The sequence below is a fragment of the Neoarius graeffei genome, chromosome 12, assembly GCF_027579695.1.
Source record: "Neoarius graeffei isolate fNeoGra1 chromosome 12, fNeoGra1.pri, whole genome shotgun sequence".
Classification (NCBI taxonomy): Eukaryota; Metazoa; Chordata; class Actinopteri; order Siluriformes; family Ariidae; genus Neoarius; species Neoarius graeffei.
In genome coordinates this window covers 52,720,768-52,737,087 of record NC_083580.1, presented here as the reverse complement: position 1 = coordinate 52,737,087, position 16,320 = coordinate 52,720,768, and the positions used below count along the sequence as shown (strand labels likewise).

The 16,320-nt window shown below is 40.9% G+C and overlaps 1 protein-coding gene across 1 annotated transcript in view; it reads left to right on the top strand.

The window, feature by feature from the left end:
• Positions 1-16,320, top strand: part of LOC132895413 (calcium/calmodulin-dependent protein kinase kinase 2) — a 107,431-nt gene that overhangs the window by 44,848 nt on the left and 46,263 nt on the right. The window contains exons 2-3 of the mRNA XM_060935998.1: positions 8,863-9,495; positions 13,972-14,019. Coding sequence (XP_060791981.1) covers positions 8,920-9,495; positions 13,972-14,019 — 624 coding nt within the window. The 5' untranslated portion in view covers positions 8,863-8,919. The remainder of the gene's footprint in view (positions 1-8,862; positions 9,496-13,971; positions 14,020-16,320) is intronic.

The following is a 16,320-nucleotide window of genomic DNA, read 5'->3' as shown; positions in this document are numbered from 1 at the left end:
CCACCGGTACTGAGAACCAGAAGCCCAGATCCAGGCGGGCCTCAGGGCCTCTATAGCGCCCCCTAACTCGTTGTGATTTTGGCCTCCCGCATTAAGGTGCCTGGTTGCCATGTAGTTTGTAGTAGTGGCATGCCATTTGGTACGCATATGTATCTCACTACGCCGGACAAAAATGTAATGCCAATGCATTAGCCACGCCCAACAGGAAGTGAGGTAATTTCACTTTTGTGCGAAATGCATGGCCACGAACACGGCGCAACTCCTCCTAGACCGTTCATAGGAATGTCACCAAAATTGATACACATGATCTACAGACATGGCTGACAAAAGTTACTAAATACGTTTCACGTAGCATAAACCGTTCAGAAGTTATACGTCAATCAATTTTCACTGCAAAATTTTACATGCTTAAAAATTCATAACAAATCTTCTAATTGCTCAAAACTGCTCATACTTCACATGCTAATCACTCATTGGGCTTCTGACATGTTACCCAATTTCTGTGATATTTCGCCACTGGGGGCGCTATTTTTGGGCAAAAAATCCAATCTTTCCTCAAATTTGGTCAAACTTCACGGCCACCCTCTTACTACCTCCCATGTCATGTATACCACATTTTGGGAATTTTCGTCCATGGGGGGCGCTGTTTTTGGCCGACGCAATTGCTCCAACACGGGTTTTTGGTAAATAATTCCATAATGCTTTTCCTTCACACCACTACCTTGTGGTAATGTCTCTTGCCGAAGAAGCTGTGGAAGGTATTTCGCGGGGACGCATGCCCCCGCCCCCCTTGGCCGCTGGCGCGAGGGCCCGTCGAGGCCGCTTGCGGCTTTAATCTTCTTCTTCTTTATTTTTCTCCGCTGTTGGGCCATTTTCGGGGAGCTTGCCATGGGCGAAAACGCGCGAAATTTGGCGCCAGTTCCGAGAATTGCCACCGCTACTCAGAAACACAAGCCCAAACTTGGCCGGGGCTCAGGGCCTCTATAGCGCCCCCTAAGTCGTTGTGATTTTGGCCTCCCGCATTACGGTGCCTGGTTGCCATATAGTTTGTGGTGGTGGCATGCCATTTGGAACGCATATGTATCTCACTAAGCCGGACAAAAATGTAATGCCAATGCATTAGCCACACCCAACAGGAAGTGAGGTAATTTCACTTTTGTGCGAAATGCATGGCCACGAAGACGGCGCAACTCCTAGACCGTTCATGGGAATGTCACCAAAATTGATACACATCATCTACAGACATGGCTGACAAAAGTTACTAAATACGTTTCACGTTGGATAAACCGTTCAGAAGTTATACGCCAATCAATTTTCACTTCAAAATTTTACATGCTTAAAAATTCATAACAAATCTTCTAATTGCTCAAAACTGCTCATACTTCACACGCAAATCACTCATTGGGCTTCTGACATGTTACCCAATTTCTGTGATATTTCGCCACTGGGGGCGCTATTTCTGGGCAAAATTTCCAGTCTTTCCTCAAATTTGATCAAACTTCACGGCCACCCTCTTACTTCCTCCCATGTCATGTATACCACATTTTGGGAATTTTCGTCCATGGGGGGCGCTGTTTTTGGCCGACGCAATTTCTCCAAAACGGGTTTTTGGTAAATAATTCCATAATGCTTTTCCTTCACACCACTACCTTCTGATAGTACGTTGCTGTTGTAGACACTTATTTTTCCATCTCATAATCGCTCATGTACAGCATAGCGCCACCTACTGACATGGGAAAAACCAAAAAATTTATTCTTCTAAAATCTATATCTCATCTTCTATTTACTCAATTGTCATCAAACTTCATACGCAAACTCTTCATAGCTCACCTGACATATACGCCAAATTTTGTGCACTTTCGCCCCTGGGGGTGCTGGTTATGGCAGAAATGATATTGCAGCTTCTGATTTGTCAAACTTGGCAAGCAAACTCTTTACAAGACCCTTATTGGGGCGCTTGCCATGGTCGTCTACACTCGAAATTTTGCCCCTTTTTCTTGGACTGCCACCGCTACTGAGAACCATTATTATTAGGCCCCCAGCACAGTACAGTGCGAGACCCTATTGTTGCCATGTGTCCAATTCTGTGCTTTGTCGCCATTGTGGGTGTAATGTCTCTTGCCGAAGAAGCTGTGGAAGGTTTTTCGCGGGGACGCATGCCCCCGCCCCCTTTGGCCGCTGGCGCGAGGGCCCGTCGAGGCCGCTTGCGGCTTTAATTATTCTTATTATTTTCTGTCGCGCGTGGCTTTTTTCTTTTTTTTTTTTGAGGCATTTCCCATGCACGAAAACTCATGAAATTTGATACACACATCAGTCATTGTAACCGCTTCTCAGCCACAGACGTTTGGCCCCGGGCATGGCCCAGGGACTTCATAGCGCCCCCTAATGTCATGGAGTCCTTGGATTGGCATATAGTTTCAGCTACGCATACCAAATTCGGTACGTATGTAGTTTGTCCCAAGACGAACAACTTTCATATATACATTGCATTAGCCACGCCCAACAGGAAGTGAGGTAATTGAGCTTGTATGCATTTGGACACATGGTCATTTTTAACGTACTCCTCCTAGACGGTTCATCAGATTCATGTCAAACTTGGCAAACATGATGCCAAGATATTGCTGATGTTGAATTGCGAAGGGATTTTTGATATGCTATAATATGTTGAAATGGCAATATTATGAATTTTAATACTCGCCACATAAACAGGAAATGTGTCATGAAGTCATAATACATTTAATGAGTTGGCTGAAACCTTTCAGGTTATTAGAGAATGTGATTATTATGACATCTAGACGCCCAATATGCCTGTCTGGTATAGCGGCACCAACTGGCCAAGGAAAGAATAGGGTTTTGAATGTGTGTTTTGACACATGATGAATTTTAACATGCTCCTCCTAGACGGTTCATGAGATTCATGTGAAATTTGTTATACGTGATGCCAAGATGTCGCTGATATTAAATTGCGAAGGGATTTTTGATATCTTGTAATATGTTGAAATGGCCTTATGATTTTAATATCTTGCCACATAAACAGGAAACGTGTTTGTGTCTATTGTGTATTATGATTGTGATATTCACATGTGTAATTCAGATGCCTAACACAGCGCCACCATCTGGCCAAGCAGGAAATGGGGAAAAATGTTCAATTCATTGATGGATTGATCCTAAACTTTACAAAATATTGGATATCGTGATTCTGATTATTTTGACACGTCTAAATCACATGCCTAGCACAGCATCACCATCTGGCCAAGCAGGAAATGTGCCAAAAATTTTCAATGCTTTGACGGATTGATTTATAACATGCCTGACATAGCGCCACCAACACACTCATATACATGTAGCGCACACACACACACACACACACACTTGTGTGTGTATATATATATATATATATATATATACACACACACAGTTGCCACAGTTGCAATCATATATATAAATATAAGGGGTGGGCAAAATTATTGATACGGCGATATATCGCGATACTTTGTCTTCCGATTCAATATCGATACTCAAAATTTGAATATCGATATTTTTTCAAATAATAAATCATGTTTCAGACGGGTTGTAAATCCAGTACGACTTCCGCACCTCCGCTCCGCAAGGTGTCGCTGTGCCGCTACCTCACTGCAAGGCACTCTTCGTCTTCTCTTTTTTTCCCGGTGGTTGCAGTGAGGAAAAAAAAACAAGCAAGCATGGCTGTTAATGTAAACACGCTGCCGAACTTTAAGGCAGATGTTTGGAGGCACTTTGGATTCCAAAGGAAAGGAGAAAAAAAACAGTGAGCTGGACAAAGAGTATGCACTCTGCAAAACCTGTTTCGCTCCAATTAGTTATTCAGGTAACACAACAAACTTGCGAACTTACTTAGCATGACACCACCCCGACATATTAGCTCAGCCGGAGCCACCGAAACCCAACCCGAAGCAAACTACACTGGACAGCGCCAAAGTCCTCCCGTCTACTTCAGTGATGTGTGACTTACTGTAACTGTGAACTTAATTTTGTCATTTAAGACCAAAGGCAAGAAATTGCACTTTATTTTGCATTTTCAATTTTAGTGTGTGTGAGACACTGCATTTTATTTTGAGTATTTACTCAAAGTTCAGAAGAAACGTGATTCACTGAGGTTTCAATTCAGTTTCAGTGTGTGGACACTGACCCACACTGCACTTTGTTTCATCATTGTGCTCAGGGAGACTAAGATGCACACTGCACTTTTCAATGTGTTCCAGACAGCGTGTTGTTCCTGCAAATATGTTGTAACTTGCGCTTGTATAGTTACAATAAAATGGCATGGATAATTAGAATTACATTGTTTTGACTCAGTTTGTCCCATGAATTATCACTATCATCTGATGTACATACAACTCGGATTTTAAGATACAGAATGCGTTTACATTTTTCAGTGAACTATGTAGAATATCGCAATATATCGCAGTATCGTGACTCAAGTATCGTGATGCGTATCGTATCGTGAGGTCCTTGGCAATACCCACCCCTAATATATATATATATATATATATATATATATATATATAAAATATACACACACACACACACACACACGAATACTCACGAGAATGGGTAACGTATACAATTCTGTGCACACTCATTACACACAGTCATATGCATTTGCAACATGCACATCACCTTTGAACATTTGATGAACATATGCCATGTGACTGTTTTGTTGGGTGGCGGAATGTCCTGGGTTGCAGAGCCACATGTGTGAGGGCCCGTCAAGGCCGCTAGCGGCTTTAATTTATGACTGTCTTTGGCATGACCCGACCGTGAATAGAACTCCCGATCTCGCGATCGAGAGGCAGACACACTAACCACTAGGCCACTAGCCGTGTGTTACTGACATCAAATTCAAAAAGAGCATATATTTTTTTTTTAAAAACAATAACATTTCTCAGTTTCAACATTTGATATTTTGTCTTTGTACTATTTTCAATGAAATACTGTGTTTCCATGATTTGCAAATGATCACATTCTGTTTTTATTTCCAGTTTACACAGCGTCCTAACTTTTTTGGAATTGGGGTTGTACTGTATTTTTATTATTTACTATTTGATCGCAAATGCATTAAGAAGGCAAGAAATTGCACTAATTAACTTTTTTGACGAGGCATCTCTTAATTGAAAAGCATTCCAGGTGACTACCTCATGAAGCTGGTTAAGATAATGCCAATAGTGTGCAGTGTGTCATCAAGGTAAACGCTGGATACTTTGAAGAATCAAAAATATGAACTATTTTTTGTTTACCACATAATTCTATATACAGTATGTTCCAGATGTTATTTCATAGTTTTGATGTCTTCAGTATTGCTCTACAATGTAGAAAATAGTTTAAATACAGAAAAAAACCTATGAACAAGTAGGAGTGTCCAAACTCGGAAATACGCCACTCATATTTTTCATACGCACTACATCCAGGAACATGGAGAACCAAAACCATGACACAAATCTCTGTGCCACTCGTGAGGAAATCAATGAATTGTTTTGATTCATTTGGGTACTTTTTGTTCATGAATGTGTCTATATATTAAAAAGAACATCACACATTGGCTTGAAGATACGAAGTTTATCTTCTCATGTTGAAAAACTCGCATTTTTCATACGAAATACATTGCGGATCTGAGTGACTTATTTTCCAAAATGTACTCCGATGACATCACTCCCAGTGTTTTTCCACTGACTTGAAGCCCGCTGTCAAAATGGAAAACCGGTTCAAAATTAAAATTCTTCTGATTAACTTGCATTTTTTTGTGTGTGTGTGGATGTGTCCATATAATATAAAAAACATTACACGGTGGCGCGAAGATATAAAGTTTATCTTCTCATGTTGAAAATATTTTCACTCATTCGCTTCACTCACTTGATGGTGCGAAGATAAACTTCATATCTTCGCACCACCGTGTAATGTTTTTTATTATGTACAGTGGATATAACAAGTGTACACACCCCGTTAAAATGAGAGGCTTTTCTGATGTGTAAAAAAAAAAAATGAGACCAGGATAAATAATTTCGAAACATTTCCCACCTTTAATGTGACCTATAATCTGTACAAAATTAATTGAAAAACAAACAAATCTGTTAGGGGTGAAAACATTATAAAAAATGTACAATAAGCTGGTTGCATAAGTGTGCACACCCTTAAACTAATACTTTGTTGACGCACCTTTTGATTTAATTACAGCATTCAGTCTTTTTGGGTTCACACCTGCCATCAGTTAAAATGACTCTGATTAACCCCAAATAAAGTTCAGACATTTACTCAGTTGCCTCCTCCAGCAAAAGCCAGGGTTCACAGAGAGCTTACAAAGCATCAAAAAGATCTCATTGTTGAAAGGTATCAGTCAGGAGAAGGGGACAAAAACATTTCCACAGCATTAGATATACCATGGAGCACAGTGAAGACAGTCATCAAGAAGTGGAGGAAATATGGGACAACAGTGACATTACCGAGAACTGGACGTCCCTCCAAAATTGATGAAAAGACAAGATGAAAACTGGTCAGGGAGGCTGCCAAGAGGCCTACAGCAACACTGAAGGAGCTGCAGGAATTTCTGGCAAGTACTGGTTGTGTACTACATGTGACGACAATCTCCTGCATTCTCCATATGTCTGGACTATGAGGTAGAGTCAAAGAAAAACATCCAGGCCCGGCTAAATTTTTCAAAAAAGTACATCAACTCTCCCAAACACGTGGGAAAATGTGTTATAGTCTGATGAAACCAAGGTTGAACTTTTTGGCCACAATTCCAAAAGGTATGTTTGGCGCAAAAACAACACTGCACATCACCAAAAGAACCCCATACCCACGGTGAAGCATGGTGGTGGCAGCATCATGTTTTGGGGTTGTTTTTCTTCAGCTGGAACAGAGGCTTTAGTCAAGGTGGAGGGAATTATGAACAGTTCTAAATACCAGTCAATTTTGGCCCAAAACCTTCAGATGTCTGCTAGAAAGCTAAAGATGAAGAGGAATTTCATCAGTGACCCCCAAAAAGTTTTGGAACGGCCCAGCCAGAGCCCAGACCTAAATCCAATTGAAAATCTGTGGGGTGACCTGAAGAGGGCTGTGCACAAGAGACGCCCTCACAGCAATCTGACAGATCTGGAGCGCTTTTGCAAGGAAGAGTGGACAAATATTGCCAAGTCTAGATGTGGCAGCCTGATAGACTCCGACCCCAAAAAGACTGAATGCTGTAATTAAATCAAAAGGTGCTTCAATAAAGTATTAGTTTAAGGGTGTGCACACTTATGCAACCAGCTTATTGTGTGTGTGTGTTTTGTTTTATTTTTATGTTTTCCCCCCCTAACAGATTTGTTTTCCAATTGAATTGTACAGGTTATGGGTCAGGGGTGGCACGGTGGTGTAGTGGTTAGCGCTGTCGCCTCACAGCAAGAAGGTCCGGGTTCGAGCCCCGTGGCCGGTGACGGCCTTTCTGTGCGGAGTTTGCATGTTCTCCCCGTGTCCACGTGGGTTTCCTCCGGGTGCTCCGGTTTCCCCCACAGTCCAAAGACATGCAGGTTAGGTTAACTGGTGACTCTAAATTGACCGTAGGTGTGAATGTGAGTGTGAATGGTTGTCTGTGTCTATGTGTCAGCCCTGTGATGACCTGGCGACTTGTCCAGGGTGTACCCCGCCTTTCGCCCGTAGTCAGCTGGGATAGGCTCCAGCTTGCCTGCGACCCTGTAGAACAGGATAAAGCGGCTAGAGATAATGAGATGTGAGGTTATGGGTCACATTAAAGGTGGGAAAAGTTTTGAAATTATTTATCCTGGTCTCAGTTTTTTCTGATGTAAAAAAAATATCATTTTAACGGAGTGTGTACACTTTTTATATCCACTGGACATATTGTGTGTGTGTGTGTGTGTGTGTGTGTACAGTAACCACAGTTACTGGTACCTATTGTAAAGATTAGTAAAAAGGGTTAGAAAAAAATCCACCTTTTGGTGAAGTAGCTTCGTCTCACACTGAAATACAAACAAATAAACCTAACTTTTAATTGAAATACATTTACTCAGAGAAAAACAAATCCCTCATCAAGAAATAATTATTTTCAACAAAAATGTGTTAAGATGGATAAATTGTAGTCAAGAAGGGATGCATGTGATCAGCACAACAATACTGAGAATAGGTTGTAACATTAAACAACGCTTGAGCTGGTATTAAGGAGCTCAGTGTGTGACAAGAAAACATTCCCCATATTATTACACTCCCACCACCAGCCTGAAATGTTGGCAGAAGGGAAGCTGGGCTCCTGGATTTCTGCTGTTGGTACTAAATTCTGACCTTATAATCATGTCGCAACAGAACTTGAAGTTCACTGGACCAGCCGAAGTGTTTTGTTTTTTCCCAGGTGCTATTATACTACGGAATAATATTGTTATTGCTATTTTATAGATGTGAGTCAAATTAACTTTCACGTCTGCCTCACACTTTCAGCTTTCCTTTTTATGGCAGTTTGTTAGCGTGACTAAATGCCAATGAGAGCTGGCATGCAGACACTTTACTCTTTACAGGTGATTGGCGTTTTATCAACGTTTGCTCGTGAGGTTTGAAGAAAATCAGCGTTACTGACACTTTTTTGTAAATCTGGTGGAAAGTTTAGTTTGGTTTCCCCTCCAAATGCATTTACATACAGCTTTAATGAAAAAGAAAATTGATAAATGAGGCCCAACGATTTATTTTAAATGAGCAGCCTGACATCAGGTCACTTCTGGAACAAGTTGTTTATCCTGTCCTATTTTTAAGATGTGGAACAGAGTCTGTCTTTCGTAGGCAGATGTTCTAGTTTATGAGGAACAGAGGCAGTATGTATCTCATAGCTCTTGCTCTTCACAGAAAGTTTTGCTGTGTTCCTGATGGAGGGGAGCTTGGGAGGCTTTCAGGAAGGACACCATGTTTCCCTGTGTCTCCTCATGGCCTTCTACTGAAGCGACTGCCCCTCTCGGCTATGCCCCATCCACTCCTGCAACCCAGACACCTGATCAAACGCTTCCAGACCTGCTGCGTGGGTGTGCCACGCTCTTAGCCCCTCCCCTGAGCCCCTGTGCCGTTGACATGGAGTCCCTCATTGTGGTGACGGAGTACGAACCGAGTGCAGGCAGAATGGGTGATGTTGAGGAGGAAGAGCCAGAGGAGATGGATAGCTCGGAGACACCTGAGCTGGCTTCAGCTCCACCCCCGCCCTTCCATTCTCCATCCTGTGACCTTTTATCCCATACAGCCAGCCGACCTGAGGCTCTCTTCCCAGACACTCAGGAACACCGTGGTAGGCTGAACCTCTCAGACAGGAAGCTGTCACTGCAGGAACGCTCACACACCCTCTCCTCACCCATCGGCTCACCTGGTCTCAACGGGCGCTACATATACCCCTCACTGCCCTACTCGCCCATCACCTCACCTCACTCGTCTCCTCGCTTGCCTCGTAGACCCACTGTCGAGTCACACCGAGTTTCCATCACTGATCTGCAGGTAGGTGCACGACCTGATACCTTCACTTTCCAGTTGAATTTTGAGACTTTTGGAGGCGGGAATAAGATGTTCCCACTGCTATGACTGGTCAATTTCAACCAATCCCCTTTTGGCCGGAAACACACCTTGATCTCATTCAAAGTAAAGTTCTCAAGCGAGCAGAGTGTAGCAGCCGTCAGCAAGGGAAAGCGAAGTGCACATCCCAGCGCTTTATTTATTTATTTATTTATTTATTTAATTTGAAACAAAACCTCAGCATTATTTTGCAAATCATAAGAAGCTTGTTAAGCTACGTGCCTACACTAGCGAGGCACAGTGCAACAGGTTGCACACCTTTAGAACAAAACTAAAGAATGCAAATGTAATTTATAGCAGTTTGTTTTTAGATATATTGTAAAATAGAGATAAAGTTCTCTTTTTTTCAACGAGAAAGCAGAAGGGACGCAAACTTTTGCTCCAGTGTAGCTTGCTAGTGAGAATGACTTGGCGAGTTGAGTGTATCTACTGATCTAGAGTTTATTCTTTCCCTTTACTACACAATAACGGAAACAAAGCATATCAGATTGTTGACGGCCCCAAAGTCATGTTTCGATTTTTAATTTAATTAAAATTTTTTTTACTTGATTCCCACCTACAACTACATGCACAGAAACGTCACTGTGGTCCAGTGGCGATCCTAGAGTGATTTACTCCCCGGGTGAAACCCGGCGGCCCGCCCCCCCCGTCTTGTTTTTTTTTGGGGGGGGGGGAATTTTTTTTTTTGACCGTTTTTTTTTTTTTCGCGCCCGTGCTCGCGCCCCCCCCCCACCCCCCACCCCCGCGATGCCGCCCCGGGTGGCTGCCCGGTCGGACCGCCCCCAGGACCGCCCCTGCTGTGGTGGTCAAACGAGCAACTTGTATAAAACTCAGTAGGACTTTATACGGATGCCTTAAAGGGATCCTCCAGCGGATTTATTCTCAAACTTAATTGAAGTAAAAGTAGTCACAGATTAAAAAAAAAAAATCAAACGTTCATATTCAGAGACCAAATAGTGTTGGAGAAAGATTTTCTTTAAAATGCCGGATGGGCTTGACATATGCGATGACGTCATGCAGTGGTCGCTTGGAGCAACTCAGCTGTTTATATTCTCTGTTTACATCGTAGTTTTGCTAGTTTTACAAGTATTTTACCGAATTTATCAGTTTTTAAATTCGTATGCCTCATTGTGTAGCAAATAAATGCCACAATGATGCTAAAAAGAAAGCACAAGTTGGAACTCAACTGCATTTCCACAGAGAAAATGCAAAGTGTGCTTGTTCAGCTGTAGCAGAAGGTCATGACACAAACTGGATCCGACACGAGACCTCGTGCTGTAAAATATCTGTTTTAAACCATGCCACACACTCTTTGTTAATCTACCCAGCACCAGCTGTGGATCATGTTAAAAAAAAAATTTAGAGCGTGAAGTGTCCTGTTGCGCTGCGAGTTGAGCCATTTTAAACTGAGATTTTAGAGTGCGCAGCCACATACTTTTCCACACGCTATCTGCAGATCATGTGAATAAAAGATTTTGCAGCGCGAGGTCTCATGTCTGATCCAGTTTGTGTCGGTGAACCTCTGCTACAGCTGAACAAGCACACTCTGTGGAAATGCAGTTGAGTTCCAGCTTGTACTTTCTTTTTAGGATCATTGTGGCATTTATGTACTACACAATGAGGCATACTTATTTAAAAACTGATAAATTCGGTAAAATACACTATATTGCCAAAAGTATTTGCTCACCCATCCAAATTATCGGAATCAGGTGTTCCAATCACTTCCATGGCCGCAGGTGTATAAAATCAAGCACCTAGGCATGCAGACTGTTTTTACAGTTTGGAGCTGGCCCCTTCCTCTTCCAACATGACTGTGCACCAGTGCACAAAGCAAGGTCCATAAAGACATGGATGACAGAGTCTGGTGTGGATGAACTTGACTGGCCTGCACAGAGTCCTGACCTCAACCCGATAGAACACCTTTGGGACACGGGCGATTGCTCTAAGACAACGAGGGAGGCTCAGCCTCCTCTAAAAATGACGAACATCATGTAGGATGAATTGCGCTAGGCTTATGTTATAGCCGACCTTATAACATTGCTATTTCAGATCCAGAATCATAGAAATGTATGTGCTCAACCCAACTACAGTGCGAAATCATTCCCTTATAACTTTAATGTGTGCGTGAGTTTTTCCCCCTTGTGACAGCGCGATGCAGCGCAGCCTCAGTGGACTTCAATGGCATTTGGGAGCTATGCGCTTTTCAATCTCAAAATGCAAGACGATTATTGGACAAATACTGCGAAAACGCCCGCCCACAGAGTCCCACGGACTCCCAGCCTCAGTGGACTTCAATGGCATTTGGGAACTATGCGCTTTTCAATCTCAAAATGCAAGACGATTATTGGACAAATACTGCATAAATGCTCGCCTATGGACTCCCAGCTTCACATGGGAGGGACATGGCAGTTTCCGCGAGGAGACTGGTGATTGGTGAAAGCGGCCGGATATTTTCTTTGATTGACAGCTCGTTTCAAATATAGACAGGCAGCGGTGAATCTCAGTTCAGTCCCATGCGGATTCGCAAGTGCTGTGGTGTATTGTAAGAGATCAGCTTACATTTCGATTTCATTCATTACATACGGTTTCTACCAGCTTTTTTAGTTTGTATATATTTTCATTGTAAATAAAGTGTAAATATAGTGCTGTCAAGTTTGCTATCTTAGTTCCAGAAATTTCGTTTATTTGAGTGACTGAACTTGAGGGGGCTAGTCAGCTAGCAAGAAAGCTGCGCACGGATGCCAAGCATTGCTGATTTAATTTTGGCGAAGCCATTTGCCAGTCTTCCTTTCGAGGAAAAAATTAAAATTAAAGAGCAGGGTAGACCAACGCCTCAAATTGACTTGGTGAAAAAGGTAGGGAATAATACTCGTTCCTTTCAGCTCTCCTGGTACGAGAAAGTGAATTGGCTAACAGCAAGTGACCCACATCAACAACAGTAAATAGGCTACTTTAGTAATATGTCATGGATGGACCAAAAATATAGAATCTATTTAAAATGTTTATGCTGAGTATATTATATTGGAATATATATTTTTCTGGATATGAATTAAACACAGCTACAATTTGGAAAACATTTTTAAACAAAAACACAGCCGAGAACATTTCACACTACAGACCTGGATTAAAAGTGAAGGGTTATCAACATTGTCAATAAAACATTTCTCAGTCAAAATAAGTAAAATATAGGGAAAGTGTCATTGAATGAAATGTGTGGCACCCAGCTCTATGTTTGGCTCCCCAAGGTCAGTGCTTGTGCCTATTCCAGAACACTCTGCTGTTACTGCTGAGGTTCCTGACAAAGAGCTGCTTTCAATAATGATCAATTTTTAAACAACATGCCACAATTTTAAAATATAAAATGTTAAAATATACCCCCCCCCCCCCCCCCCCCCAACACCACCATCATGTATATTGGACAGTAGGCTAATGGGCCAAAAGAACCTGTTATTTCACAGTTTGTGACGCTGCCAACAATCAGCCAGATCAGAGGCAAGAGTATGGGCAAAATTGATGTTTTTTCTTTTAAAATCTGGAAATATCGTAACCGACCAGCCCTCCCCTCTTTGAAAGACTACCAGCCGCCACTGCTTTGGGATGAATTAGAGCGGAGACTGAGAGCCAGGCCTTCTCGTCCAACATCAGTGTGTGACCTCACAAATGCGCTTCTGGAAGAATGGTCAAAAATTCCCATAAACACACTCCTAAACCTTGTGGACAGCCTTCCCAGAAGAGTTGAAGCTGTTCTAGCTGCAAAGGGTGGACCGACGTCATATTGAACCCTATGGATTAGGAATGGGATGTCACTAAGTTCATATGTGAGTCAAGGCAGGTGAGCAAATACTTTTGGCAATATAGTGTACTTGTAAAACTAGCAAAACTACGATGTAAACAGAGAATATAAACAACTGAGTCGCTCCAAGCGACTATTACACGTGACGTCATCACATACGTCAAGCCCATCCGGCATTTTAAAAAAAATTTCATTTTTCTCGAACACTATTTGGTCTCCGAAAATGTAAGTTTGATTTTTGAAATCTGCGACTACTTTTACTTCAAATAAGTTTGAGGATAAATCCGCTGGAGGATCCCTTTTAATCCTGCATTTTAACATCCGACAATACTCTCTAGAATAATGGAGAGTACACTGGAATACTCTATACTCCCTGTAGAAGGTGCAGAAATGAGCCAGGTACTTCTACACAAGTGTGTGTGTGGTTTATAGGCCTGTGCAAGTACCGTATTTTTTGTGACCTGAATAAAGGGAGACATGCGCACACACAAGCGAGCTAAAATCCCCATCCTTTCCCAAATACCATTTAAACCAGTGTGCAGTTTTGATGTGATTAAATTTCCATGACTTTTTTTATTTTCTTTAAATGTTCTCTTTTATTCCACAAGGACTGCGTGCAGCTGAACCAGTACAAGCTGAAAGATGAGATCGGAAAGGTAATTTCATTATTATTTAAATATTAATTTATAAACCGTTTCCTGCCTCTAATGTGATGGATTGTGATTCTTTTTTGTATTCTGTGAGACGTCATCTGTACATTTAGTACTACCGCTAACTCCTGACCAGTGTTGTAGTCGAGTCACTAGACTTCGAGTACGAGTCCGGTCTCGAGTCCCCAGTGTTCAAGTCCGAGTCATTAAAGAAAATTTCGAGTCGAGTCCACTATTGATCCAAGTCGAGTCCGACACAAGCCCTGCTATCAACAGGGCAAATAACATGAGAGAGTTAACACTAGCTAGTTCATCACTCAGCAAGCCCCGCTATCAACAGAGCGATGAACATAGCGTGTCACTTCCCTCTCTGGGTGCAGTCTTTCCAAATGACGATTGAAGTTCAAGGTTGTCCCCGTCGTCTCCTCAATAGTTCTTCTACATATGGAACACATAGCAGTGCATTTTTTCCCGCTGCACGAGAAGTCTGTATAAGCAAAGCAGACAATCCTCGGGGCTTCTCTCCACACATTTTAGCGCCATTAATGTTAGTTTGTTCCTGAACATGACATATGAACAGGTGAATGTGCATTCTCTTGCAGGAAATTAGTATAAAAATTAATGTAGGTATAAACATCTTATGCCGAATTATTATGGCATTTTACAAAAAATAAAAAAAAATCCAAGTCCTCGTCTCCAATTTACAAGTCCGAATGCAGTTAATGCACGAGTCCGAGTCATCAGTGCTCAAGTCAAGTCACAAGTCCTTAAAATTAGGGCACGAGTCGGACTCGAGTACTACAAGCCTGTTGAACACAAAGGATGGACTAATTTCACTGATGTATTACTTTTAAGCCTTCTAGGTGCATAATTGTGATATACAAGAAGAAGAAGAAGCCTTTATCTGTAATTCTTACCCTAATATTCAAAATTCTACATCTTTTTTTTTTTGGCTTTTTGGTCTATTCATTTCTGATTGAGGTTTTTTTTTTTTTCTCATGAATGGAAAATTAAACCAATGGAAAATGATTGCTGGTTTGTGACCAGGGCAACGGGCAGAAATGGAAATTTTATAAACACTGGATTTTCAGATGTTCGTAACTTTTTTGGGTTTTTTTAGACATATTTACAAAATTAAACAAATTTTCAATTCAGATCTTCATGCTCTTCAATTTGATACGTTACACAACACTATGACAACTACTTAAAAAAATGGCCTGTCATTGCTAATACAGGGTGTTTCATAAAATGTGATATTATTTGAGATGTAAATATCCCAGCAACTACATAGTCGAGGCAAATGAAACTGAACAGGCTTAACGTTGAGATATATATATATATATATATATATATATATATATATATATATATATATATATATATATATATGAGTGATTCCACGCTTATGGGTACTGAAATGGGGACATGAACTTATTTTTAAAAATTCACCTAAAGCCATTTCTTTTTTTACCATCAGGTCACAAAACATGTAATCTTTAATGAATGATATGTTAAAAGATAACTTTAATTTTCTGAGATGTAATAAAAACATATTTATATGCCAAAGTCAAGCCTATGAGTTCCAAAATGATGTCTGTTACATTACTTCTGTTACGATTGTCCATCTCGCGTCTATTACAAATTAATTACAATCTAGCTATATACCATGTTAATCTTATTGAAAGAATGTGTATGTTTATTCTACTACACATGTTTATTAATTATATTTGCTAAAACATCACCTTCCTATGTTTCAAAAAGTAATTCTACATTGTTAAAATTGAGAATATATATGTCCACAACACTTCTGTTACGTTCTGACTTTGGCATATAAATGTTTTTATTACATCTCAGAAAATTAAAGTTATCTTTTAACATATCATTCATTAAAGATTACATGTTTTGTGACCTGATGGTAAAAAAAAAGAAATGGTTTTAGGTGAATTTTTAAAAATAAGTTCATGTCCCCATTTCAGTACCCATAAGCGTGGAATCACTCATATATATACTTTTTATTATTTACAGTATATACACACTTTTTTTTAAATTATTCTATTCATATTCACTGGATATGAGCAATCTGATTGGCTACTCTACTACAAGGCTATCAGCTCATATACTGTGAATAGAGAAAAACAAAATGGCAGACTGTGTTGCTGAACCAACCGAGGATGAAATAAAAACTCTACTCGAAAACAACCCTCCCCCCAAAAAAAGCAACAAAATATGGAATAAAAGCATTTGATGCTAAGAGCACATCTTTTTTTTTATAACTTGTTCAAGAATTATAGCATTAAAGATTACATG